This window comes from Mirounga leonina, unplaced genomic scaffold (assembly GCF_011800145.1).
Source record: "Mirounga leonina isolate KUSES-001 unplaced genomic scaffold, KU_Mleo_1.0 Mir_94, whole genome shotgun sequence".
Taxonomy (NCBI): Eukaryota; Metazoa; Chordata; class Mammalia; order Carnivora; family Phocidae; genus Mirounga; species Mirounga leonina.
The window spans coordinates 50292509-50317501 of NW_023270855.1; the positions used below are offsets into that span (position 1 = coordinate 50292509).

Sequence of the window (24993 nt, forward strand, 5' to 3'; positions counted from 1 at the left end):
CTGTTGTGAGAACTACATTTGGAAAATGCCTGACAGGGAGTAAAGTAGGTGCTTAAGGAAGAGGGATATGAAGTGCCTGGCTGTCTCAGTCGGTTGATCTTAGGACCCTGAGTTCAAGCCTCTCACTGGGCATGGAGCCTACTTAAAAAAAAAAAGAAAGTGAAAGAAATGGGGGAAAAGCCTGGATTCAGAACTCAAATCCACTAGCTGGGGGTAGGAAGAAAGACTTCCGTGATCGATCACACGAGGGCCAATACCGTGGACCACAAAAACAGCAGGGGTCACTTTATTCTGCCTGACTCTACTCTCCCCTGAGGCTTGCTTGGGATCACTGAAACTTGACATATTAATAGGAGAGGGTGAGCATTAAATTCTCTCACGCATCTCCAGCTCTCTTCCCATCTGATCCTTATCTGGGGCAACTCCCAACCCTGAGCAGAAAACTCCTACTGTTAGCACACCTCCCGAAACTTCCAGTCCCAGTCCCTCAATATCACTCTTCCTTCCGCTCAACGCCCACCTCCGGGGGGGTGGGGGGTCTCCTGACCACCGGGTTTTGAGTCACAGCCAGAATCCTTAAGCGCGGCTACGCGGGCGCGCGGTGAGACGGGATTTGTAGTTCTCGCGCCTCAGGGTATGCGAGGGAAGGCCATTGCGCATGCGCAGGCGGCAGCTTTCTGCACGTGTCACTCCAGCCGGGTTTCGGTCCCGCAAAGGAGGAAAACCCGATTGCTCCTTTAGGGAGTCTCGGAGTAGCGTTAAGCACTAGCCGACCCTTTTCAAGTCTGGAAGGCCCCAGTGCTGGCTGTCAGGAGAGGTCTTAGGTACCTGTTTTTCATGAATGAACGGAGGGGGACTGACTTTGCTAACGGGAAGTCGGCTGAGAAACCTGTCCCCTTCCTCCAGGCTGGAGCAAAACTTAACCTACCACTCCTGGAGCCAAAAAGTCCCTCAAGACAGGGCTGGGTTGTCCTTGGGGATTAGAGGCCTAGTTGATTAAATTCAGTAAATATTGGCTTAGGGCGTGGCTGAATACAGTGGCAGGACGGCCTTGAGCCTCTCCCGGTAAAAAAACAAGTTTTTTAAAGAATGATTTGCCGTAGGCCTGGTAATGCTTAACTTGATGATCTCTAACCCAGCAAACTATTTTTATACGCATTTGACTAGTGAGGAAACTTAAGACTCCCAAGTGGCAGGAGGTTGCCCATCTGTTTATCAGCCTGGCCAAGAGGGGGGAAACCGAGGCCCCAGGGTCTCCAGCTTCTCCCTCGTCTGCTGCTCCACTCTTAAAAGAGGTGCCCTACTTTATCCAAAGATGGCGCAAGGATTATGAAGATGTCTTTCATCATGACCCTGCCCTTGCCTAAATTTCCTGGGTTGTTTCACCTCATTCAGCTCCAGGTAGGGAAAGAGATTAGGCCTTTCGCTTCAGCGTTTATTCATTTCGTTTAGAATTTTATATCCTTGTGGGTTTTTCTCATATCCTTGTAAAAAGTATCAAACAGTACTGGAAAATAACACAAAATGTGGCAGAGGCTTCTGCAGGAACGCAGCCTATCTTAGGCATCCCCTTTGTCTGGCTTAGTGCTTCCTTTGTCTCTGGGGTCTAAAATTCACGCTAGGCTCAGTTCCCTCCGATCTTTCCTTGAGGATACCTATTGTGCTCTTCTCAGGCACCTTCTGGATGCGTGTGGCGGGGGGAGGCCCAGTTTTATTCGTAGAGAAGGGGGTGAAAGGCACAACTGGCTGGGGCCGAGAGGTTCACGGGTCCACCACATACCAAAAGTCCCCACGCGCCACCAAACTCAGCTCCCAGCAAAGAGCTGCTGTCAGGCCTGCGTGACAGACGCTGAGAAAACGAGACGCTGGGAAGACCGAACGGCCAGAGAGGCCAGGCGAGCCACCTACACTTCGGTCACGTGACCCGGCCTCGGCGGGGCCTCGGTCTCCCCGGTGCCGTTCCACGTGTTACAGCTGTGCCTTCCGATTGGCTCGGCTGGGCCAATTTGAACGGCGTACGGAAGCCGCCGCGGTTCATCCACGGCCGCGTTTTTTTTTTTTTTTTTCATTCCCTCTCTTTGGCTCCCTCCTTCCGCGCGAGTCTCAGGAGAAGCCGCAGCGCAAGGCGCCGCTGCTGCCACCCGGGGCCGGGTAAGTGGGCCTTACCCGAAGCCCGACCGGCTGGGCCCGGGCTTGCGTTGACCCCCGCGGGGCTCCGGGTCTGCGCCGCGCGCGGCCCGACCGTCGGGGCCGCGCCTGACCGGGAAAGGCCGAGAACCCGGTTTGGGCCCCATTCGCGAGGCAGCGAGAGCGGGCCGGGGCGGGGGAGGGGGAAACCGAGCCGGGGTTAGGGGGTGGGGCCTCGGAGCCGGGCGAGACCCCGGTGCCTCGAGAATCGGGCCAGTGGGGCGGCTGGGGTCGGGCTGGAGGGGATCTGGGGGAAGCGCTTGGGGACTGCTTAGGGCCTGATTGGGGAATGTCGTGAGGATTGGGTGGGTATGTGGGGGGATATTTAGGCGGGGCTTTGGTTGGATCTGGTTGGGGAAGGCCTCATTGAAAAGTTGGGGGTCTTCTTGGACCTTGACAGGGAGGGTCGTCAGACTTCGTTCTAGAGGGCTTTGCTGGGTCTGACTTCGAGGCGTCGCTAGGATCCGTTGGGGGGAATGCTCCGGGAGGTGTTCAGCCAGGCCTAACTGGGGGAAGCTGCAGAGATCGGACCAAGTGGGTTTCCACCTCGAGGTGGTGGGGGGCTTGGCCGAACTTGATTACGGGAAACAACAGAGATCCGCCAACAGGAGTTAATGCTGACTGGGGCAGGAGGTGGGGGGGTGGGGGGGTGGGGGGGAAGACTTGGCCAGACCTGATTGGGGAAAGCGACGGGGACCTGTCCAGGGGTCATCTTTCACGGGGTGGGCGGGATTGGCTGGCTCTCATTCGGAGAGGCAACTCGGACCTGTCCGGGGATTGCTCCGGACCGGATTAAGGGGAATCTCTGGATGGAGACAGGCTAGGCCAAAAAGAGGAGCGTCTGGCAAACGGTTCAGTTTGGAGGGACGGATTAGGGGAGGTGGCAGGGATCGGGACGATTGGAGCACCTTGGGACCGTGCATCTGGGAGGCTCAGTGACCAGACCGAGGCGGAGGAGGCGGCTGGGATCTGGCGGAGCTTGAGGGCTGGGTTTCGGGAAAAGAGGGTTCTTTGGGGGCCGTGTTTGGACCGGGGAGACCAGGGGGACCGGGGCGCTATCGCGGTCTGGAGCAGGGCCCCTGGATGGACAGGTGGCTGGGGCCTTGCCTGGCGGCTGTGAGGCTGGCGGAAGCCGTAACGCCCGCAGCCGGGGGAGGCGGCATGGGCCGCCCTGGAACGAAAGCTTTGTGCTGGGCCCGCTGAGGGCCGCGGCCGGCTTCCATAGCCCCTCACCTGCGCTCCCGAGCCCGACTGCGCGGACGTGGATGGCGCAACTGGCGGGGACCCCGCACTTGGGCTGGTGTGGATCGGCGGCCTCCGCCTGTCCGCCGAGGGCACTCCCGTCGCGCTGCCGCTACAGTCACTTCCACGGGGGCTCAGCCCGGGTCTCACACGGGGCCCCCGGGACCCAGCTCTGACCCCAGCCCCTACCCCCGCAGCTCACCTTGCGCCATGGACTGGCAGCCAGATGAGCAGGGCCTGCAGCAGGTCCTGCAGCTGCTCAAAGACTCGCAGTCGCCCAACACAGCCACGCAGCGCATCGTGCAGGACGTATCCTTCCTTCCTTCCTTCCAGGCCTAGGGGGAACAGGGCAGACATTTGCAGCCCCTGAAGGCCAGAGGAAGGGGCTGACTCCCTAATTCCCAGACTCTCTTATGGCAGGAGCTAGTTTTGGCAGAATTGGGGATTAGAATTCTTGGGTCCCATTTCCAGAGGAAATGTGGCCCTGTGGGGGAGGGAAGGAACACGTTTGGCTGGCACGTAGTTTTTGTTTAGGTTTATGGTTAACATTTTTTTTTACCGGTTGATGCTTAAAATAAGTTAAAGTTTAAGGTATTTAAACTATCAGCAAGTTTTACTTGAAAATCTGGATTCCCTTCTTTTTTTAAAAAAGCAGGCAACATGGGACTGTTCATGAGCAGGACCGAGGAGCAGCTGCCTTGGTCCAACAGCGCGGCTCTGCCAACCCTCTCCTGCTCCGGCCAGGTCTCCGAGAGTGGATGGGAAGCTCAGGTGTGCTCTTCCACCCGCTGGATGACTTTGGTGTGCCTGCAGCGCTGTGTTGTTCTGGCATGGGGGTTGACAGGTGGGGTCTCAGGAGCTGTCCGCCTGGTCCCAGTGGTCAGAAGGGCTTTTAGCTACGTGACAGTAAGGGGACCCACCTGGGGAAGGCCCTTGTCTCCCAAGTCCCTTAACAACCTGGCAGAAACTCAAACAACTGAACCAGTTTCCCGACTTCAACAACTACCTGATCTTTGTCCTGACCAGACTCAAGTCGGAAGGTATGCTCCCAGTGCCCCTCCACTCAGGCGGGACCCCGCTTTCTCCTCTGTGCTCCCCTGACCCTCCGCCCTCCACCCCCAGATGAGCCAACTCGTTCCCTCAGTGGTCTCATCCTCAAGAACAACGTGAAGGCACATTACCAGAGCTTTCCGCCACCTGTGGCCGACTTCATCAAACAGGAGTGTCTCAACAACATTGGCGATGCCTCCTCACTCATCCGAGCTACCATAGGTGAGAGTGAGTGGCTCCCCAAGTCCTTACTCTCAGCGAAGGAGCTTTTCAGCGTGTTAAGGGTATCGATTCACTGACTACTCCAGTATCGTGGATGGTAGCACTGTTACTATTGCCATTTTACAGATGAGGACACTGAGGCACAGAGATGTTAAGGGACTTACCTGGTAAGTGGCAGAGCTCAAAAGCGACCAGTGCAGGCCTAGTGCTTTGAACCACTCCCTCCTGAAGCAGCCATTCCCACTTTGGAGGCAGTCCCTCGATGTCCAGAATTCTGTTTGGGTCCTGAGGGTGTCACACATTAGAAGATGAGGGCCCCCCCAATCTTGTGGAGCTTGGTGTCTTCAGCTGATTCTCACCAATAATGATGAGGTGAAACGGGAGTTTGGTTTGCGTTTGGACCCTTCCTGACTCCCGGAGGGCTGCCTGAGTGAGTTAACAGAAGGATAACTGAGAATTCTCCAGCAATTTCACCTCATGCGTCTTCGCTACTGAGAAACACCAACGCAGTTCTTTGTCACTGACTTGCTTTTTTTCCCCACCTTTACTGAGATGTGGTTGATATAAAACCGACTTATGTTTTTATTCTTTAACGTCAACTTTTAAAAGTTGCTTTTCGGAGAAAGTTGTATGTGACTTTTAAGTGAAAAGATATTTGCATGGGGTAAAGGGAAGATAACCTTAAAAACGTGCATTAAAGACAGAAAAATAGTATTAAATTTGAGCCAGATACGGGCTTGCTAGAAGTCCTGATCTTGGGGCCCTGACAACACCCCCTGTGAGGCCAGCAGAAGGATCGGATTTACCAAGTTCACTAGATAGCCGGGTTCTGCTCTCAGTGTTTGAATTAAGGTATTGAAACTTCCAATAGTCCTAGGGGCCCGTGCTTTTATCCCCCATTGGGCCACAGAGAGGTCAGGCCATGTGGCCAAGGTCGCACAGACAGGGATGGGACTGGGACTGGGACTGGGACTGCACTCCCAGTCCTCACGGTCTCCCTACCGCAGGTAACGCCTTCCCCAGCAGAAGCAGGAGGCAGGGTCATCTGGAGAGATGGCAGGGCCAGTGTTACCCCTGCTGGGGAAACACTGCCACCTCCTGGCTTCCAGTACACTCTCTGCAGCGCCCTCACCTGAATTCAGCTCAGCTACCAGACCGCCTCTCGGCCCTCGCGCTGCACATGCCTATTGCAGGCCGCTCTTGGGCTTCTACTCAGCAGTACAAGTCTCCCCAGGGCTTAATGGGCTGTCACAACCTGCTCCTGTCACCTCTCAGCCCTCACCGCCTCCCACTTGCCCCCCCCCTCGCCCCCCCCCCCCCCCCCTGTCCCCCCCCGTTTGTCTTTCAGCCCCCCCCCCCCCCGCCCGCTCTGCTCAGCCCCTCTGGCTCCTCGCCCATCTTGGAACACACAGGGCCTGCCCTTGCCCCAGGCCTTCGCACCTGCCATTCCCTCTGCCTGGGATGCTCTTGCCCCCGGGAGTTGGATAGCTTGTCCCTCATCTCCTTCAGGTCTTTGCTCACATAGCAAGGTATCACCTGGGTGAGGCCTCCTCTGGCCACCCATCTTAAAATGGGGCGACTGGCTGACTTGGTCAGAAGAGCATGAGACTCTTGATCTCAGGGTCGTGAGTTCAAGCCCCACGTTGGGTGTAGAGATTGCTAAAAAAAAAATTAATAAACTTAAATAAAATTGCTGCCCTCAACCTCTGCCCTTGCCAGCCGTCTTTTCTGCTTTAACGCCCCACCCCCCCCTTAGCTTTCAGCATCTAGCCTCCCAGGTCTTTTGCTCATTTATTTTTACCTGGAAGCGCCTCTCATTAGACAAGCAGCCCCCAAGGGCAGGGATTTTGTGTTTAGTTCTGTGCTGCATCCCAGGGCCTGCAACGGAGCTGGATTACAGTAAGGCTCAGAGGATCTCGAAAGGAGTGTGTAGGGCTTCTGGGGGACTGCACCCGGACGGCCTGCGAGCCAGCGGAGCGCGTGCGCGGCAGGCCCGCACCTAGCACGCAGCCTGAGGCAGCGTCCTTTCCCGGCTGCCCCAGGCATTCTCATCACCACCATCGCTTCCAAGGGCGAGCTGCAGATGTGGCCCGAGCTGCTGCCCCAGCTGTGCAGCCTGCTCAACTCGGAGGATTACAACACCTGTGAGGTAGGTGACCAGCTGTGGCCCACCTGGGTGGGAGCTGGGGTGGGACTGGGGTTCACGGCTGCCTGCCCACTCCTCTCCACTCAGGGAGCCTTCGGAGCCCTGCAGAAGATCTGCGAAGACTCGTCTGAGCTCCTGGACAGTGATGCCCTCAACAGGCCGCTCAACATCATGATCCCCAAGTTCTTACAGTTCTTCAAGCACTGCAGCCCAAAGATCCGGTGGGTGTGGCTCCCCGGGGAGGGGGGCCTGGAGGGGGCGGGGTCAGGGTTGACCCAGGTGCCCACTCGCTGCCAGGTCCCATGCCATCGCCTGCGTGAACCAGTTCATCATGGACCGGGCCCAGGCGCTGATGGACAACATTGACACCTTCATCGAGGTGGGCTGCCGGGCCGGGGTTGAGCAGGGCAAGGGCTGAGGGCCGTGCTGCAGCTGATCCCACCTTCCCTGCAGCACCTGTTCGCCCTGGCCGTGGACGATGACCCTGAGGTGCGGAAGAACGTGTGCCGTGCCCTGGTGATGTTGCTGGAAGTGCGGATCGACAGGCTCATCCCCCACATGCACAGCATTATCCAGGTGTGCACCACCAAGGCAGGCCCAGGTGTTCTGTGGGGTGGGCGACAAGTGGGGAGGGCACCCCTAGCCAGGCCGGGCCTTAGCCTTTCTCCCACCCTGCCCTAGTACATGCTGCAGAGGACCCAGGACCACGATGAGAACGTGGCCCTGGAGGCCTGTGAGTTCTGGCTGACGCTGGCCGAGCAGCCCATCTGCAAGGAAGTCCTGGCCTCCCACCTGGTCCAGTGAGTGCCACCCCTGCCCTCTGCCCCGCCTCGGCCTCCATCCCTCTCTGTGCTCTGCCTTCCCTCTGATTAGCTCCTGTGTTACCCTCAGTCTGTGTTCTCTATCTCCGTTTACTTTCTATCCCTGTGTATGTTGATTTGGCAAGTGATAAGATAGTTTTTAATGACTTAAAAATTAGGTAAGTTGTAGATGAAAAAAATGAAAAGTTGACAAAGGCTTTGGGCACAGCTGGATCCAGGTGCTCAAAAGGATGTAAAAGACGTCTGTGTGATCTCAGATCTACGCCCTCGGTGTTGCCTTTGTCGTCGGGCACGACCTTCCCCCTTGGTAGTGCTGGGGCCTTCTGCTACCTTCAAGCTTAGGAACCTCAGAGGAAAGAAATTCTCTCTCAACCGGTATCTCCAGCACAAGTCCTAGGGCTGACCCTCCTTGACCCACTTGGATCACTTGCCCATCCCTGAGTCATGAATCAATTTCTACCTCCCAAGTGCATGGGCTCCAGCTGGGGAGATGAGCTGCCCTGCCTATTTGCTCGTCTGACCTGGCCCATCCCAGGGAAGGGCCGTAAGTCCTCCTTGCCTTACAGTATGCTAGGGATCAGACACTGTTCTAAGCTTCTTGGTGTATTCAGAGTTCTGGAATTCCCTGAGTGGCCAGGTCTGGGTCAAGAACCCTCTTGTGGAGCCAGGAGTGGTGTCTGCTTTGTCCCAGTCCCAGTGGCTAAAACTAGGTCAGGATAATACCCCTAAGTTCCATACATTGCTCCTTGGCTCCTTGATGCTTCCCGCTCGGGGGCCCCTGCATCCCGATGAGCAGCCTCTCTCCCAACAGGTTGATCCCCATCCTGGTAAATGGAATGAAGTACTCAGAAATCGACATCATTCTGCTCAAGGTCAGTCAGGGTCCACTGCCGGGCATAAACGGGCAGGTGAGGGCTGGGGCATTGAGGCTGGGTTTCCCAGTGGTGCTTAGTGATCTGCCCGGCCCCATAGGGGGACGTGGAGGAGGACGAGGCAGTCCCCGACAGTGAGCAGGACATCAAGCCACGTTTCCATAAGTCCCGCACAGTGACGCTGCCCCATGAGGCTGAGCGGCCTGATGGCTCAGAGGACGCAGAGGATGATGATGATGACGATGCTTTGTCCGACTGGAATCTGAGTGCGTGGCCTGGCCTGTGGGGGCTGGGTGGTGGTGGGGGAAGGCAGTAAGCCCAGGGGCTGCCTCTCGGGAGGTGATGAGAGACCTACTCAGAGCAGATCGTGAAGATTCTAATCATGATCTCTGATCCTGGGGAGGTGCAGTCTAGGAGGCTGGCAGCCTGTCCAAAGGGCCTCCCTGAGCCTGCTCCCACATTTCCCCTCCCCCGTCCCAGGGAAGTGCTCGGCAGCTGCGCTGGATGTCCTGGCCAACGTCTTCCGGGAGGAACTGCTGCCCCACCTACTCCCCCTGCTCAAGGGCCTCCTCTTCCACCCTGAGTGGGTGGTCAAAGAGTCAGGCATCCTGGTGCTGGGCGCCATCGCTGAGGGTGAGTGCCCCACTGGCGTGGTCGGGCCTGACCTCGGAGCCCTGTGCTGGCGGGAGACCGCGGAGCTGCTCCAGGCCGGGCTGTGTCGTGTAGCCGTGCGGCCCGGCCGACCCCAGCTGCAGCTTCTCTCTCAGAGGCCTGCTCAGCCCCCACCAAACAGCTCATGGATTTGAATCTCCTCCTCGGCCTCTGGGCCTGAATGGAACCCCCAGGCCCCACGAGGCAGGCCCTCCCTTTAATTCTCACAGACAGCAGTTCTGTGGGTTGTCGGCACAGTTACGGCTTCGGCGATAACCACGGGCAGCCCGCCTGATGAGGTGGGGGTGCACAGATGGGGAGACTGGGGGGCCGAGAGATTTATACCACTTCCCCGGCCACCCATGGTGCAGCTGGGTGAACGGGAATATGAACGTGTTGCCCGTGTCACTCGTGACCACCTCAGCATCCAGGTCTGTCATAGAAGGTTCAGACCCGGCAGCAGGAGTCTCCACCCTGGAGAGCTTTTAAAATTTATTCAAGGTTGGGCGCCTGGGTGGCTCAGTTGGTTAAGCGACTGCCTTCAGCTCAGGTCATGATCCTGGAGTCCCGGGATCGAGTCCCACATCGGGCTCCCTGCTCGGCGGGGAGTCTGCTTCTCCCTCTGATCCTCCCCCTCTCATGCTTTCTGTCTCCCATTCTCTCTCAGATAAATAAATAAAATCTTTAAAAAAATAATAATAAAATAAATAAATAAGTAAAAATAAAATTTATTCAAGGAAAGGTTTCCTTATATAATAAGCACAGTGTGTGTTATGGTAACGTGTGCTTATGTTAATGGGCTTCACGAGGTGTTCTGGGAAAAGATTGTTTTTTTAAAGATTTTATTTATTTATTTGACAGAGAGAGACACAGCGAGAGAGGGAACACAAGCAGGGGGAGTGGGAGAGGGAGAAGCAGGCTTCCCGCAGAGCAGGGAGTCCGATGTGGGGCTCGATCCCAGGACCCTGGGATGATGACCTGAGCCGAAGGCAGATGCTTAACGACTGAGCCACCCAGGCGCCCCTGAAGATTTTATTTATTTGAGGGAGATCAAGATCGAGAGATCAGAGGGAGAGGGAGAAGCAGACCCACCGTGGAGCAGAGAGCCCGATGCAGGCTCGATCCCAGGACCCTGAGACCACAACCTGAGCTGAAGGCAGACATTCAACCAACTGAGCCACCCAGGCGCCCCTGTTCACAGTTTTTTTTTTTTAAAGATTTTATTTATTTATTTGACAGAAAGAGAGAGACAGTGAGAGAGAGAACATAAGCAGGGGGAGTGGGAGAGGGAGAAGCAGGCTTCCCACGGAGCAGGGAACCCGATGCGGGGCTCGAGCCCAGGACTCGGATCATGACCTGAGCCAAAGGCAGACGCTTAACGACTGAGCCACCCAGGTGCCCCTGTTCACAGTTTTTTTTTTTTTTTTAAAGATGAAAAATAGAAAACTCTCAAACATCCAAGAAATGTTTCAAAAGAAAAGTATTTGGAGTGCCTGGCTGGCTCAGTCAGTGGAACGTGCAACTCTTGGTCTAGGGGTTGTGAATTCGAGCCCCACATTGGGTGTAGAGCTTAAGTTTGTTTATTTATTTATCTATTTTTTAAAGATCTTATTTATTTACTTTTCAGAGAGAGAGAGTAGGTGCAAGAGAGTGAGAGAGAGTACAGGCAGGGGGAGCTGCAGGCAGAGGGAGAAGCAGGCTCCCTGCCGAGCAAGGAGCCCGATGCGGGACTCGATCCCAGGATCCTGGGATCGTGGCCTGAGCCGAAGGCAGCCGCGTAACTGACTGAGCCATCCAGGCATCCCTAGAGCTTAAGTTTAAAAAAAAAAAGGAAAGAGGGGTGCCTGCGTGGCTCAGTTGGTCGAGTGTCCAACTCTTGATCTCAGCTCAGGCCTTAATCTCAGGGTCATGAGTTCAAGCCCCGTGCTGGGCTCCATGCTGGGCATGCAGCCTACTTAAAAAAATAAATACAATAAAGAAATAAAAAATAAATAAAATTTTAAAAACTAAAAGAAAAGTACTTTCTGTCCATTTTGGTCACTGTGCTGCCTGGCCCTATGAATTCATGAGTGACCGTGGCAGGTGGCGCCAATGGAGGGGAAAGGCTGGTTACCATCCTGGCCCTGCCTTCTGCCATTTCTGTGACTGAGCCATTGTTTCTGTGGTTTTACCTCCCAGCCTTAGTGTCCCCGTCCCGTCCCCCCCCGCCCTTAGATGCCGCTGAGCTCTTCCAGGAGGGTGGCTGTGGCCGGGCTCAGGCTTGCCCTTGTGCTGGTCCTTGCAGGCTGCATGCAGGGCATGGTGCCCTATCTGCCGGAGCTGATCCCACACCTCATCCAGTGCCTGTCAGACAAGAAGGCCCTGGTCCGCTCCATCGCCTGCTGGACGCTGAGCCGCTATGCCCACTGGGTGGTCAGCCAGCCGCCCGACATGCACCTCAAGCCTCTGATGACAGAGCTGCTCAAGCGCATCCTGGATGGCAACAAGAGGGTGCAGGAGGCGGCCTGCAGGTGACCTTCGACACCTGGCCCCACAGCCCCCACCCCTGCCCCACGGCTGCCTTCTGGGAAGTGATGACACTCATGTCCCTTGACATCACGCTGATTTCTCACGTATTCGTACTGGCTGATCCCAAGGGCGTGCCTCCCCCGCCCCCAGGCCCAGCCCCCCCTGTGGCCACCCACTGAACCCCTTCCCCACTCCAGTGCCTTCGCCACCCTGGAGGAGGAGGCCTGTACAGAGCTGGTGCCCTACCTCAGCTATATCCTGGACACCCTCGTCTTCGCCTTCGGCAAGTACCAGCACAAGAACCTGCTCATCCTCTATGACGCCATCGGCACCCTGGCCGACTCTGTGGGCCACCACCTCAACCAGCCGGTGAGACCCCACAGCGTCTCCCTCTCTTGAGCCTTATGCCTCTCTGCATCCAGTGACCTGGCGGCCACCCCGTGTTGCACACCAGGGACCTGGGCATGACCTCAACAGGCAGGCAGACAGACCCAGCCCCTACCCTCGCCCTGCTCCCAGTCTAGTGGGGGAGACAGACAGTTTTGAGACAGCATGGTAAGTGCTGTGCTGGGGAAGCTCAGGGGCCTGCAGGAGTGGGGAGCTGCTGACCCTGGCCGAGCGGGGTGGGCGGGGCTAGGGACGGAGAGAAGGGAATGGACAAGATGGGCCTGGAGGTCTGGCTGGATGCCAAGGCCTCGGAGGGCCCCATGAGCCCCAGCAAGGAGCTCAGACTTCATCACTGAGGCAGTAGGTGCCTCTGAGTCACAGGGAGCCCCACTGGTGCCAGGCTGCTCCCACACCCCCGGGAGCCCCAACTTCATGCTCCCTCTCCAGGAATACATCCAGAAGCTGATGCCTCCGCTGATCCAGAAGTGGAACGAGCTCAAGGATGAAGACAAGGACCTCTTCCCTCTGCTGGAGGTGGGTGGGCTCCCGGACCTCTCCCAAAGCCTTGCTCCACCCTTCCCGAATTCACCTCTCCTGCCCTCCTCCCGACCAGTGCCTATCATCGGTGGCCACTGCCCTGCAGAGTGGCTTCCTGCCCTACTGCGAGCCTGTCTACCAGCGCTGTGTCACCCTGGTGCAGAAGACTCTGGCCCAGGCCATGGTGAGCATCTCACCACCCCTGCCCCACCGCCCGCTCCCCTGCGGCTGACCTCGCCCCGGCCCACTGCCCTTACCTGCCCGCCCGCCCCATATGTGCCCAGATGTACACCCAGCACCCTGAGCAGTACGAGGCCCCTGACAAGGACTTCATGATTGTGGCGCTGGACCTGCTCAGTGGCCTGGCCGAGGGCCTGGGTGGCCACGTGGAACAGCTGGTGGCCCGCAGCAACATCATGACGCTGCTCTTCCAGTGTATGCAGGTGGGTGGGCCCCTTGCAAACCCTCTGACTGCAGGGAAGCCCTTCGGCAGCCCGTGCGGGCCACCCTGGGGTGACTCGGGGCCCTGGTGGTGCCCAGAGGACATCTGGAGAAAGGGACCCACCGGGGGCGAGGGTGGGGGAAGCTTGTACTTCTTTTAAAAAGTGATTTAAGTAAGACGTGAGTCAAATCTCATTGAATAAGCTAACAATGTAGAAAATTTAAAAGAGGAACGAGGGGCCCCTGGCCGGCTCAGTCGGTGAAGATTGTGACTCTTGATCTGGGGTCGTGAGTTGTAGCCCCATGTTGGGCATGGGAATTACTTAAAAAAAAAAATTAGAAGAAGGATATATGAAAGCAGAAGCCCTTCCAGCTTTACACACATGCATGCCCAGTGTGTTAGGATGGTTAGGCCTGCTCCCTGCCGTAGCAGTACCCCGAGCAGGGCAGGGGTACACTATGGCTCAGTGTGCCCCGAGTCCCAGATTTACAGACGGGGCCTGTGATGGGAAGTGACAGGGTCAGGCCATGCCCCAGGGACTGCTCCCCCAGCTACCCAGCCCTGAGGGATTAGTTAGGACCCCAGCTGGTTGGGGGGCAGGGAGCCTTGCCACACTGACCCTGCTCTGACACACACACCCCCCCGCCCAGGACTCAATGCCTGAGGTCCGGCAGAGCTCCTTCGCGCTCCTGGGAGATCTCACCAAAGCCTGCTTCATCCATGTCAAGCCCTGTATCGGTAGGACGCCCATCTTGTCGTGACCCCATGACCCTAGCTCTGGCCTCAAATGATGGAGAAATGACTTTGGGAGGACAGTGACCAAACTGGGTTGTATTCGTACTGTCTGATGGGGTCTGCCCAGCCAGGTCCAGGAGCTCACTCTGGCTGGCCCTCCTGCTCAGCACTCCTCCTTCTCCCCACCAGCCGAGTTCATGCCCATCCTGGGCACCAACCTGAACCCTGAGTTCATCTCTGTCTGCAACAATGCCACCTGGGCCATTGGCGAGATCTGCATGCAGATGGGTGAGTGCCCTGCATCTCCCCCCTCGCTGGCCTGTTCCCCGCTGGGGGCGGGACCTGGGCTCCGCCTGACAGGTCCCCCGTAAGAGAGCCCTGGGCCTTCTTGAGGATCACTGAAGTTGGGTGTGCAAGAAGACATCTCTGAGTCGTTTTCTCAGGATCCTGCCAAATGGCTGAAAGGGCACCTGTGGTTGGTTTTTCTAAAGAGGCCGAACAGGAGGCCTATTCTGATTGGATTGTTTGTGACCTCCCACCCCGTGCAGTTGGTCGAAAGGCCCACTGGGATTGGTGGGGAGATTTTGGCCGCTTTCTCCCTTCTCTCCACTCCCCGCCCCCCCCAGGGAATCTGGGTAATGTGGTCTAACCCTGGTGTTGAGCAATGACTTCAGGGAAGCTTCTGGTGTTTGGAAGGTGTGGGTCTGTCCCTGGTTGGCCACGGGTCCTGAGCCGGGCACCAGCTGGAGAATGTTCTTTGTTCCCTCACTGGTTGCAGTTGGCCAGTATCTGGATGTAGCTGGGGGTCAGCATGGGTGGTATGGGCTATGCGGGGCTCTGACTAACTGGTCCCCCAGGGGCGGAGATGCAGCCCTACGTGCAGATGGTCCTCAACAACCTGGTGGAGATCATCAACCGGCCCAACACACCCAAGACGCTGCTGGAAAACACAGGTGGGCACCAGGCCTGAGCAGTTGCTGTCCCCTTACCTGGGATTGGGCTTCCCAGCTGGGAGGGTAGTGGTGAAGAGACCTCGGGAAAGAACCGGGGAAGGTGTCTGGAAAGACCCAGAAGGGGTTCTGGGAAGAGCCCCGGGGAAGATGCCTCGGAGAGACCCTGGTTGGGCCTATTCCCTTGGGGCCCACGGGGCGGGGCTGGTGCCTCGTGCAAGAGGCCCCGCCACGTACCGTCCCGGGGCCGCTCGGGGTTGCAGGTCGCCTGACGAGTCCCTCTGCCATTCCAGCCATCACCATCGGCCGCCTGGGCTACGTGTGCCCACAGGAGGTGGCACCCATGCTGCAGCAGTTCATCCGGCCCTGGTGTGTGGCCCCCCCCCCCCACCGTGTGGGGCCTGCGTCTGGTGGGCTGGACAGCAGGGCAGGGGTGGGGGAGGGCGGGCCGGACCTGCTCCCTTGTCTGTGTCCACCCCCAGATGCTCGTCCTAGCCCATCACCTGCTGAAACCCCCCCCACCCCACGTAGATAACGTGTCCCACCCCAGCCCCGCTGACCTGCTGCTCCCCACTGCCCCCCACAGATGCCCATCCTGCCCCAGCCCCACCAGCTGACTGCCTGCCGCTCACCTCTCCCACAGGTGCACGTCCCTCAGGAATATCAGGGACAACGAGGAGAAGGATTCAGCCTTCCGAGGCATCTGCATGATGATAGGCGTCAACCCCGGGGGCGTCGTGCAGGTTGGGGCAGCTGGGGCTCGGAGGGAAGGTGCTGGGGCAGGGCTCGGGCGGCCCCTCACACAGGACCTGTCACGTTTCAGGACTTTATTTTCTTCTGCGACGCTGTAGCCTCCTGGGTGAGCCCGAAGGATGACCTTCGGGACATGTTTTATAAGGTGAGCTCCTGCGAGGCAGTGGCGGGGGGCGAGGGGGCGCCTCTGGGGAGAGAGGCTGCCTTCAGAGGGCTCCGCGCTGGGGCGCGCCTCACCCCCCGCCTCCCCGCAGATTCTCCACGGCTTCAAAGACCAAGTTGGGGAGGAGAACTGGCAGCAGTTCTCAGAGCAGTTCCCGCCTCTGCTCAAGGAGAGGTTGGCTGCCTTCTACGGGGTCTAGACGAGCGTCACGACTGCCAGGTGAGGAGGCTGCACGCCGGCGGGCCGTTGCTATTGGGGGGAGTGGGGGGTGCAGGCCCTCACCCCCGCCTCTCTCCACAGGTTTCTGTCTGCGTCGTTGGAGGGGTTGCTGGGGAGCGCGCTGCGTCCAGAAGTCGCCGTGCCCTGGTCGAGGGGGGTTAGGGAGGAGTGAGCGGGACCCAAATCCAGACGCCTTCCCCGTCCACCTACCTGCCATGAGTGTGTGTGGCCTGGCGGCCAGCAGGCAGGTGGGTGGGGTCTCCACACTCATCCTACAAACAGGGGAGGGGGGGTGGGACTTCTTGGCAGCAAGGGCCCTTTGCTCTCAGTCGGGGTCACCTCTGGCAGCCCACTTGGGCCAGCCTCGCGGGAGGGAAGATTCAACACGGCCGTGCGATTCCGGCTTAGGCTGAGGCAAGGGGAAAGCAGGCGGGGAGGGGGGTCCTTGCAGAGACACGTACGCTCACACGTACACCCGCGGACACACGCATGTACGGCGCTGCAGCCAGCCAGGCTGGGCCGGTCGCCCCACCATTTCCCCGACTGCATGGAGACAGTAGAATTAGTGAACCCCTGAGTTAACCCGTGAGGCCTTCCGTGTAATCTGCATCTAGAGTTTAAGAAGCTTCTGCTGTTTTGCCGGCATTGGTGACTGGGGAGGGCTGGGTGGGGTGGGGGCCTCCGCCGGGCCCCTGGGGCGGGGGAAGAGGACGGCCGTCTCTGGGCCGCCAAGTCAGCACGCGCACGCTTCGGGATCTGCTCCGCACACTTCCTGCCAGCTCGGTGGCAGCCACAGCCTGCGTGGCCCCGTTCCTTGCTCGGTCCCAGCCAGAAGAGCAGGGACGGCCAGAGGGGCTGGGTCTGGCCAGAGGTTGCCCTTTCTTCTCCCCTCCCCGCCCCCCCCAGCAGCTGTGCTCCAGTGACTTTTGAAGACGCTGGGCCAGGGCCTTTTTCCTGAAGAGAGCTAGGGGCAGCCAGAGCTGCTGACCCCTACTCCCTGTGTCTCTCCATAAGCAAGTCTGTTTCAAGGGCGGCCCGTTTCTCTGTGCTTCTGAGAGCCCTCCTCTCAGGTTCCAGCCTGAGTTTTAACTTGAGGGCTGCGGCCGGGGCCTTTAATCGATGGGGGACAGAGGATGAAAGCTTATGCTCTGCCAGCAAGAAGGAAATGAAGCGCTTTGGAGGAGGAGAACTTGGTACACCCCCTGACCCCACTCTCTGTCCCTGGGGCTTCCTGTTCATCACAACTCCCAGTGGGCTACAAGACCCCACCAGACGGGGCAGTGATTCTAGGGGACCTTCTGGGATTGGTTGGGGATGCAGTCACGGTGTGGGAGGCACCCCTAGAGGGGGTGTGTGGTTACTTCCCAGTTGGCCTCAAAACTGAACCGGGCCCTGCAGCCCCCTTAGTGTTTTCCTTTTTCTCCTCCCCTACTTTTACTTTTCTGGGGGCCCCTTTGGGAGTTCTGTGGGGCTTTGACTAGATTCCTACAGCCTGGGGCTTGTTCTGTTCATCCCTGCAGGGCCCTAGACCCAATCCCATCATAGCCCTGTGTCTTCCCCAGACAGGGTCAGGCCCTGCCTCTATTCCGAGGGGCACTTGGTGCACATTCCATAAACTCCACTGGCTTCCCTACCCTGTGAAACTCCAGCAGGTCTCTGGAAGCCATTTGTTTAAAAAAAAAAAAGGAAAAAAAAAAAAAAAGAAAAAAAAATTAGGTACCATTTAATTTTCTGGTAATCCAGTTCTTTGGAGCATCCTCTGCTGGGTCTTGGGGTTTGTGGATGGACTGGGTGTCTGATGGGATTGGTAACCCCTTCTCCACCCAGGATGGGGGTGCTCCAGCCACCTTCAGGGACGGGGAGCCTGGTTCTAGTTTTCTTTCTTTTCTTCTTCTTTTTTTTTAAAGAAAACTATTTAATTTTTTAATTTATTTTTGGTTGATTTTTGCACAACGAAGTTTCAGCTTCTCAACCCTCTCCCCTGCCCAGGGCTGCGGACCCTGACTGGCCTCGATCTGCAGTCCCTCTTTGTCCCACATCCCTCCTTCCCCCTCACCCTCTTCCTCCTACGGGCTCCAGGGTCTGTCCATTTGTTACTGTGCTGTGCTGGGGACTGGCGCCGAGGTGGCGTGAGATTCCACTTGTGTAGAACTTTGTTGAGTAAAGATCAGTTTCTTGTGAAACCGTTGGTCTCCATCTGGCCTCCTGTATCCTTGGCTTTGGCATAGAGAAGAGATCTGGAGGGGGGGCTTGGGACGCCTTAGAAGTGGGGATGCCCAGGACTCTATGAAATAATTCAGGAGTAGGGAAATAAGTAAGCAATTAACCAGGCACATTTCTTGGGACCCCAAGCCTCTCACTTTTCTTCCCAGTAAAATGGGAAGCTGCATGTGAACGACAAAGATTAAATGTAACATACACGTGTCGTGTGTCCCATGGAATGTAATTACAGCTCACTGAACGTCTTGAGCTCAATTTAAAAGGGAGCCATTAGTGTTACAGCCCAGGTTCAAGATTCCCATCTGCCTTAGACTAAACTAAGGGGCAGAGTCTTGCACCACTCTCATCTTTGGCTAACCTCACAACTCTGGGTCACTGGGCAGGTTAGACATTTTTGTAGGAAGCTTAGCACTTGGCCTGTGGGAGGTGTAATAAGTATGAGACAGTTACTGAGGCAAATGAGAAATTGCGAAGTTCTTGGGACACACAGCCTCAGAATAAAATCTTGTTGCAACCTCAACAGGGCCAAAGGTCCCCTGCATCGACTTGGGAAAACAAACAAAAAGCTGACATTGCCATATATCCAGCATTCATTCGACAAATGTGTACGTTTTAGTGAGGGGATAGGAAATAAACAGCGGAACAGTGATATGTCCCATAGAGAAAAGGTGGGGAGGGAAGAGGGAACGTTGGTAAAATGGTCGTCTTTACAGTAGAGTACTGTGAGAAGGCCTCACTGCTTAGGTGGTAACTGAGCATATCTGGGTATCTGAAGAGGCAGAACGGCAAGTGCTCTGAGACATTTATATGGATCGGTTAATGCCTTGCTCAAAAGACAGTTTCAGTAAATAAGAGATAAGGACGATTTTTAGGTAATTTAGGAGAATCTGAGGCTCTGCGGAACAACCGCACATTTTTGCCCCCCGAAGGAAAGACAGGAGCTGGAATCCCCATATGGCCCAGACTGCGAACTCCGAGGGACTGCATTTCTAAGCTCAGCGCCACCTGGGAGAGGTGCCTTTGACAGAGCCGCGTCAAACCTGAGTCAGCTGCCTGTTTAACAAACGCTGTTAGAAGGAATCTGCATTTTCTAGCACAAGGCCAGCGAAGCTGCACCACGGGAGCCCTGAAAACCGCGGGATTCCGGGATCCAGCCTGTTTCCCCACGTGCCGCTCGCTTCCGGCCAGCGCTCAACGTCATCAAGCAGCGCCGGAAGTGCCTTCGCGCTGCCTAGGAGACGGGACGCGAGGCCCTCGGCTGACAGGGCCCGGCTGGCCGCGCCCACCCGGTCGCCATGGAGCTGCCCCCAGGGCCGCGCGACGATCCCCGCGCCTGGGAAGATGACTCGGACCCGGAGTCGGAGCCCGACCCGGACGCGCAGGCCGAGGCTTACGTGGCCCGCGTACTCAGTCCGCCGAAAGTCGGGCAGCCGCCCCCACGCGCCCCTTTGCTGTCCGCGCCCATCGCATCCCCTGGCGCCTTGGAGCCGCGGGCGGCGTCCAAGGGTGCGCCCGTGGGGGTCCCGGGACTGCTGAGCCTTCCTCCGGAGCTGCTGCTCGAGATCTGCGCCTACCTAGACGCGCGCCTGGTGCTCCACGTCCTGCCGCGCGTGTGCCACACGCTGCGGGACCTCGTGCGTGACCATGTCACCTGGAGGCTACGCGCGCAGCGCCGCGTACGCGCGCCCTACCCAGTGGTGGAAGGTGCGCGCGCCTGGGGGCTGGGGTCAGCTGCCCAGGTTAGGCTGGGGTGCTGTGAGCACAGCCCTGGAGCAGGCTTCCTGGTTGTCCTGGCTTGGGTGGAGGCTGAGGTAGTTACCGGTGGTGCCAAAGCCCCTGACCTCTGGGTGCACCATGAGCCAGACGCTGGGGGTCCTGGGGCTGTGGAAATCTGCCTTGGGGGGCTGGGGTCCCTGAACTCAGGATCCAACGAGCCTCAGGCTTGGGGTCTGGTGGTACCACGGCCCCGACCCCTGGCTGGGGGTTGACACAGGGACTTGAAGTCTTCAGGGACTTGAAGTCTTAGCTGTTGGAATCTCTTGGGGTTCAGGGTAGGCCAAGAATCCAACTGGTGATGCCAAAGCCCCTCACCCTTACAGTCTTGACCTAGGTAGTGGTGGGGCAGGGACTAAAGGCCCAGAGCCTGCAACCTTTGATCCCAAGCTACATCTTAGAGGTTAGGATCCCTGATACCAGCAATCACAGATCGATCCTCAAGCCCAGGGTCTAGCCTAGTCTGGGGCTGGTGGTAATTCCTCCTGCCCCTGAGGTCATTGATCCCTGGGGGATAAGACAGCTTGGTGACCTTGAATTGATGGGGCTTTCCTGAACAGCTTGATAAACAGTTGCTTGAGCTCCATTATACCACTGAATCTCTGCAAGCATTTGAGTTCTGCATCTCGACAAAGTTCCCAAGTTTACAGACACTCATTTGAGAACACTTCCCTGGGTTTGGTTAAGATCATGGAGGCAAAACGTCCCAGTTCTGATGCATAGGGGGGGTTGAGGCAGGACCTTAACATCCCGAGGCTACTATCCTCCACACTTGGGTTGGGGGTTGAGGCCTGCGAAGGTGGTCCCGAGGTTCCAGTTACCCACTTTTTGGAAACTGGGGTGAGTAGTCCTAGACCTGCTTGGAAGGTGGGTGGCTGGTGGTCCCAAAGCTAGATCCTGGGCCTTCTTGGGTGGGGTGAGGGATCCAGGTGGGGTTTTCTCCAAGTCTGGTGAAGGCTGGGCTTCCTGGAAGCCAGGGGTGGGCTTGGACAGCTGGTGTGGACGTCAGGATTCCTGCCCACTGGGGACCCTGCTCACGATGCCCCACAGAGGAGGACTTTGACTGGCCGACAGCCTGCATCGAGCTGGAGCAACACCTGTCGCGCTGGGCGGAGGATGGGCGCTGGGCTGAGTACTTCTGCTTGGCTGATGGGCACTTCGCTTCCATTGACTCGGTGCTGCTGCTCCAGGTGAGGTGGGGCTCGGTGGGGGGCAGGGGTGGACCAGGGTGACTCCGACACCACCACCTCACTCTCTTCTCAGGGTGGAGCGCTTTGTCTGTCAGGCTCCCGAGATCGCAACGTCAACCTGTGGGATCTGCGGCAGCTGGGGGTGGAGTCCAGCCAGGTTCTAGTCAAGGCCCTGGGCACCGAGAAGAACAGCACCCACAAGGTGAGGGGTTAGGAGGCCAGACGGGCATGAGGTGGGGGGCCTGGGTAGGGTGCCATGGTTAAGGGCATGAGTTTCGGCACCAGACATCATAGATTTAAATCTTGCCCTGCCATTGTTAGTGCGATGCTGGGGTGAGATGTAGGACTTCTCTGGGCCTCCGTTTCAACTTGTGTCTAGGGCTCGGTTAGGATGAGGATGAATGAGATGAATATGCCGTAGAGCTTCGCTTAGGCTGGGATACACAGGAGGCACTTGGGAGACATCAGGTATACCTTGAGAGGCGTAGGGCAGGGCAGTTACGAGGCCGCCCGTGGGGATCACAAAGCTCTGAGCATGGCTGTCAGCTCATGAGAGGCGGACATGCAGGGGCACCACCACCAGTCATTGAGGTGGTCCAGGCAGGTGGCCAAGAGCCTGGTCTCGGAGCTAGGCCACCGGGCTCAAATCCCCACTCTGCTACTCCCTGGCTGTGTGACCTTGGGCAAGGGACTCAACTTCTCTGTGCTCCAGTGTCCTCATCTGTAGCACCGACCAGTTACGCAGCACTCTCCTCGGAGAGTCTGGTGAGGAATGAGTTAGTCACCAGCCAGTGCTTTGTGCCTATTGGCTCCTGAGGCGGGGGTTGTTTTTTTGTGCCCATTTTCCCAGTGAAGAAACTGAGGGAGAGCACTTCATTTGCTCAGGTCATGGAGCGGAGGCCCCACTTCTAGTCACATTGTTAGGTGGCCTCGAAGCACCACGGGTGCGGACTCCGGCAGGGACTTGACTTAGGAATATCATTCTGTGTGGGCGTGCACGTCCTTGGCTCCTCGGCTCTGAAGTCAGACAGACCCACCGACCTAAGTCCCGACCTCTACTTGGAGCGGACTTGCTCTGGGTTCTTGGGTCAGTCGTCTCCCTCCTCCGACCCTCGATTTTGTTAGCTCTGAAATGGGGATGACCACTGGGTCCGGTCTGCAGGGCTGGGTGTGGTCGCTGGCAGCGCTGGACCACCGCGTGTGCTCTGGTTCCTGGGACAGCACAGTGAAGCTCTGGGACATGGCGGCCGATGGACAGCAGTTCGGCGAGATAAAGTGTGTGGGGTCCTGGGCGGGGAGCTGGGGCCGGGCGGGGTCCCACCTAGTCACAGCCCGAGCCTTGGGGTCCGTGTGTTCCCAGGGGCAAGGCAGCTGTGCTGTGCTTGTCCTACCGGCCTGACATCCTGGTGACTGGCACCTATGACAAGAAGGTGACCGTCTACGACCCCAGAGGTGGGCCAGGGGCCCTGGGAACCAGGTGGGGAGAGGAGAGCCGCCTGGGGTCTCCGGGGTCATGCTGGGGAAGGAGACCCTTGTCCTCACAGCCTGGCTGGGATGACAGTCACAACCAGATGCTGACCACTCCAAGTGGCCCGTGCTGTGCTGGGACAAGGAAGGCAACTCGGGGGGGATGGGGGTTGGGGGCAGAGGCAGCCCCCTCTATCTGGGGTGTCGGGGAGGATGGGAAGCCCTCTGAGCCTCAATACTGTGGGAGGTGGAGCAGCCCCTAGGACCCTGGCTCCCCCACTTCCTAGCTGTCAAGCTTGAACGTCAGTCTCCCCCTCTGTGAAATCTGGATTAATAACTCCAGCGCCATAGGGTTAGTAGGAGAGGACAGTAAGAACCTTGGTGGATTAAAAGTTAGTTGACATAAAAAGCCTAGGAAAACACTGCCCAGCACATAAGCCTTTTCCATTGTTTTTCTTTATTCATTCTTATTTTAATTGAAGGGCTAGGGGGCCTTTGCCCAGGTGGGGCCAGAGGCGGGTGGGGGTGTCGTGAGGGGGCGGCTTGGCTCCGACCTGCCTGCAGGTGGAAGCCTTTTCTGCTGGGACTTGCTGAGGTCTGCGCTGTACTGAGAGCGGATGGGATTGGGACGGGGGGACAGGAGGGCCGAGATCTGGGGGCGCTGGATGGCCCAGGCCCAGCTGGGACAGGCGGGGAGAGGGACGGGATGGGGGCGCGCAGAGCAGAGCAAGGGTGGTGCCAAGTGGGATAGGTGCCGGCATCCTCGTGTAGGCCGGGGCCCCCCCCGGATGCTCTGATGTCTCCCTCCTTCCCGCATCACTCCCGAAGTCGGCCCGGCTCTGCTGAAGAGCCGGCGGCTGCACTCCAGTGCGGTGCTGGCGCTGCTGGCGGACGACCGGCACATCATCTCGGGCAGCGAGGACCACACGCTCGTGGTGTTCGACCGCCGGGCCAACAGCGTCCTGCAGCGGCTGCAGGTGGGCCCTCCCTGCGGGCCCAGATGGACCGGGGCGGTGGCTTGGCCTGGTCTGAGCTGCTCTGTCTCGTATCCCTCCCACAGCTGGACTCCTACCTGCTCTGCATGTCCTACCAGGAGCCCCAGCTCTGGGCTGGTGACAACCAGGGCCTGCTGCATGTCTTCGCCAACCACAACGGCCGCTTCCAGCTTGTCCGGGTCCGCCAGGGAGCTTGCCCCTGCCCCACCGTCCCTGGGCCTCCTCCCTACCTCCTGACGCCCTGGGTGGCTGGCGGGTGGACCCTGGGCGAGCCCTTACCTGAGTGTCCCGTCCTTCCTTTCTGCAGTCTTTTGACGTGGGCCACAGGTCTCAGATTACAGGGATCAAACACTCGCTGGGGGCCTTGTACACCACGTCCACCGACAAGACCATCCGGGTGAGGCCCCGAGACAGGCCCCGTCCCTACCCTGGCCCCACCAGCCGGCGGCGCACGTCTTGACCTTCGCCCTTTCGCCCGTTGCCCCTCACCAGGTGCATGTGCCCACGGATCCGCCGAGGACCATCTGCACCCGAAGCCACAACAATGTGCTGAATGGGGTAAGGCCCTGCCCTACGCACCCTGCCCAGCTGCCCAGAGCGCCCCTGACTACCTCTGCCCTGCCCTCCCAGATCTGCGCGGAGGGCAACCTGGTGGTCGCCGCCTCCGGGGGCCTATCGCTGGAGGTCTGGAGGCTGCAGGCCTGAGCGGGCAGACGCCGACATGGAGGGGGATCTGCCGGCCCACAGGCTGGGCCGTGGCCTCTGTTCTCGGGGGACCTTCCCCGCATGCTGGTGCTGCCTCTGCCCTGTCCCGAAGCCCTGAGGCACAAGGAGTCCGGGCCATGGTGAGCTGTGCCCCGTGGGCTGTGCCCCGCGCCAGGGAAGTGGTGGTGTTCAGGCCCACCCAGGGGACTGCTCCCCTCCCTGGGGCCCCGTTTTTGCTAGGATTTGGATACCCGCTTTCCCTTGAGAGCAAAGGCGAAATAAACCTGATGTACTGGTGTCCCCCGAGGGCCCTGCCTGTGCTTGCTTGGGACTGGGAGGCACGGGGCGAGTGAGTCTGTGAGATGCCATTTTATGTCGAGGTGTGAGTGTACCTGCTCGAGCGCAAGCCTTCCTGCGCTCACGACCACGTGTGTGTGTGTGTGTCGCTGGGGAGGCGGGTCTGGCTGTGCGTGCCGTGCGGTAACCCTGTGTGTACCTTTGTGCTGCTGGACGTGGCTGTGTGCGAGGAAGGAGGCGGCTCTCGAGGATGTGCACACGTTTGTATAATGGCACGCCTGTGTGTGTGCGCGTGTGTGACACAGGAAGGCATGTGTGATGCGTGTTGGCACGTAGACTGGGGCTCTGACCCTGGGTGTGTCTGTGCGGTGGGCAAGGGGATCTGCTAAGGCTACCCCACGGGGGCGGGGAGGTGCGTGCTCATGCATCCGGGGGTGCAGGATGTGTGTGCTGCTGGGGCC

General features: G+C 58.3%; 2 protein-coding genes and 1 non-coding gene across 8 annotated transcripts; all 3 read left to right on the forward strand.

Annotated features, from left to right (window-relative positions):
- Positions 1-2060: 2060 nt before the first annotated feature.
- On the forward strand, positions 2061-18069 carry TNPO2 (transportin 2). 4 transcript variants are annotated; one of them, XM_034998047.1, is made up of 25 exons: positions 2061-2151; positions 3627-3738; positions 4394-4469; positions 4552-4701; positions 6744-6850; positions 6935-7068; positions 7145-7226; positions 7301-7423; positions 7529-7647; positions 8480-8540; positions 8641-8806; positions 9021-9173; positions 11476-11701; positions 11897-12068; positions 12534-12620; positions 12700-12807; positions 12908-13066; positions 13716-13803; positions 13990-14088; positions 14658-14753; positions 15014-15119; positions 15394-15493; positions 15574-15648; positions 15758-15885; positions 15967-18069. In XM_034998047.1, exons 2-24 carry the CDS (start codon positions 3640-3642, stop codon positions 15863-15865), a joined length of 2694 nt encoding a protein of 897 aa, XP_034853938.1. In that variant the 5' UTR covers positions 2061-2151; positions 3627-3639; the 3' UTR covers positions 15866-15885; positions 15967-18069. The 4 variants fall into 4 exon arrangements, 3 of the variants coding, with proteins under 3 accessions (XP_034853938.1, XP_034853939.1, XP_034853942.1); XM_034998048.1 differs by having other exon boundaries at positions 15044-15119; XM_034998051.1 differs by having other exon boundaries at positions 15044-15119; positions 15758-15859.
- LOC118006144 lies at positions 11756-11825 on the forward strand. Its single transcript, XR_004677973.1, has one exon. It is a non-coding gene; the product is annotated as a small nucleolar RNA SNORD41 (small nucleolar RNA).
- A 1176-nt stretch (positions 18070-19245) lies between the features above and the next one.
- On the forward strand, positions 19246-24535 carry FBXW9 (F-box and WD repeat domain containing 9). Of its 3 annotated transcripts, XM_034998054.1 has the most exons (10): positions 19246-19809; positions 20929-21068; positions 21142-21270; positions 22231-22343; positions 22429-22520; positions 23364-23512; positions 23596-23709; positions 23838-23927; positions 24023-24088; positions 24161-24535. In XM_034998054.1, the coding sequence occupies exons 1-10, from the start codon at positions 19401-19403 to the stop codon at positions 24233-24235; spliced, it is 1377 nt and encodes a 458-aa protein (XP_034853945.1). In that variant the 5' UTR covers positions 19246-19400; the 3' UTR covers positions 24236-24535. The 3 variants fall into 3 exon arrangements, with proteins under 3 accessions (XP_034853945.1, XP_034853944.1, XP_034853943.1); XM_034998053.1 differs by having other exon boundaries at positions 23364-23709; XM_034998052.1 differs by having other exon boundaries at positions 23596-23927.
- Positions 24536-24993: the final 458 nt, after the last annotated feature.

What these genes read in the sequence shown, in the direction of transcription:
- TNPO2 (XM_034998051.1), top strand. Translation starts at nt 3,640, where the DNA reads ATGGACTGGCAGCCAGATGAGCAGGGCCTGCAGCAGGTCCTGCAGCTG. An exon ending in CGAGATCTGCATGCAGATGG is followed by an intron (nt 14,089 to 14,657) that starts GTGAGTGCCCTG and finishes CTGGTCCCCCAG; the next exon opens with GGGCGGAGATGCAGCCCTAC. An exon ending in GACGCTGCTGGAAAACACAG is followed by an intron (nt 14,754 to 15,043) that starts GTGGGCACCAGG and finishes CTGCCATTCCAG; the next exon opens with CCATCACCATCGGCCGCCTG.
- FBXW9 (XM_034998052.1), top strand. Translation starts at nt 19,401, where the DNA reads ATGGAGCTGCCCCCAGGGCCGCGCGACGATCCCCGCGCCTGGGAAGAT. An exon ending in AGAAGAACAGCACCCACAAG is followed by an intron (nt 21,271 to 22,230) that starts GTGAGGGGTTAG and finishes TCCGGTCTGCAG; the next exon opens with GGCTGGGTGTGGTCGCTGGC. An exon ending in CAGCAGTTCGGCGAGATAAA is followed by an intron (nt 22,344 to 22,428) that starts GTGTGTGGGGTC and finishes GTGTGTTCCCAG; the next exon opens with GGGCAAGGCAGCTGTGCTGT.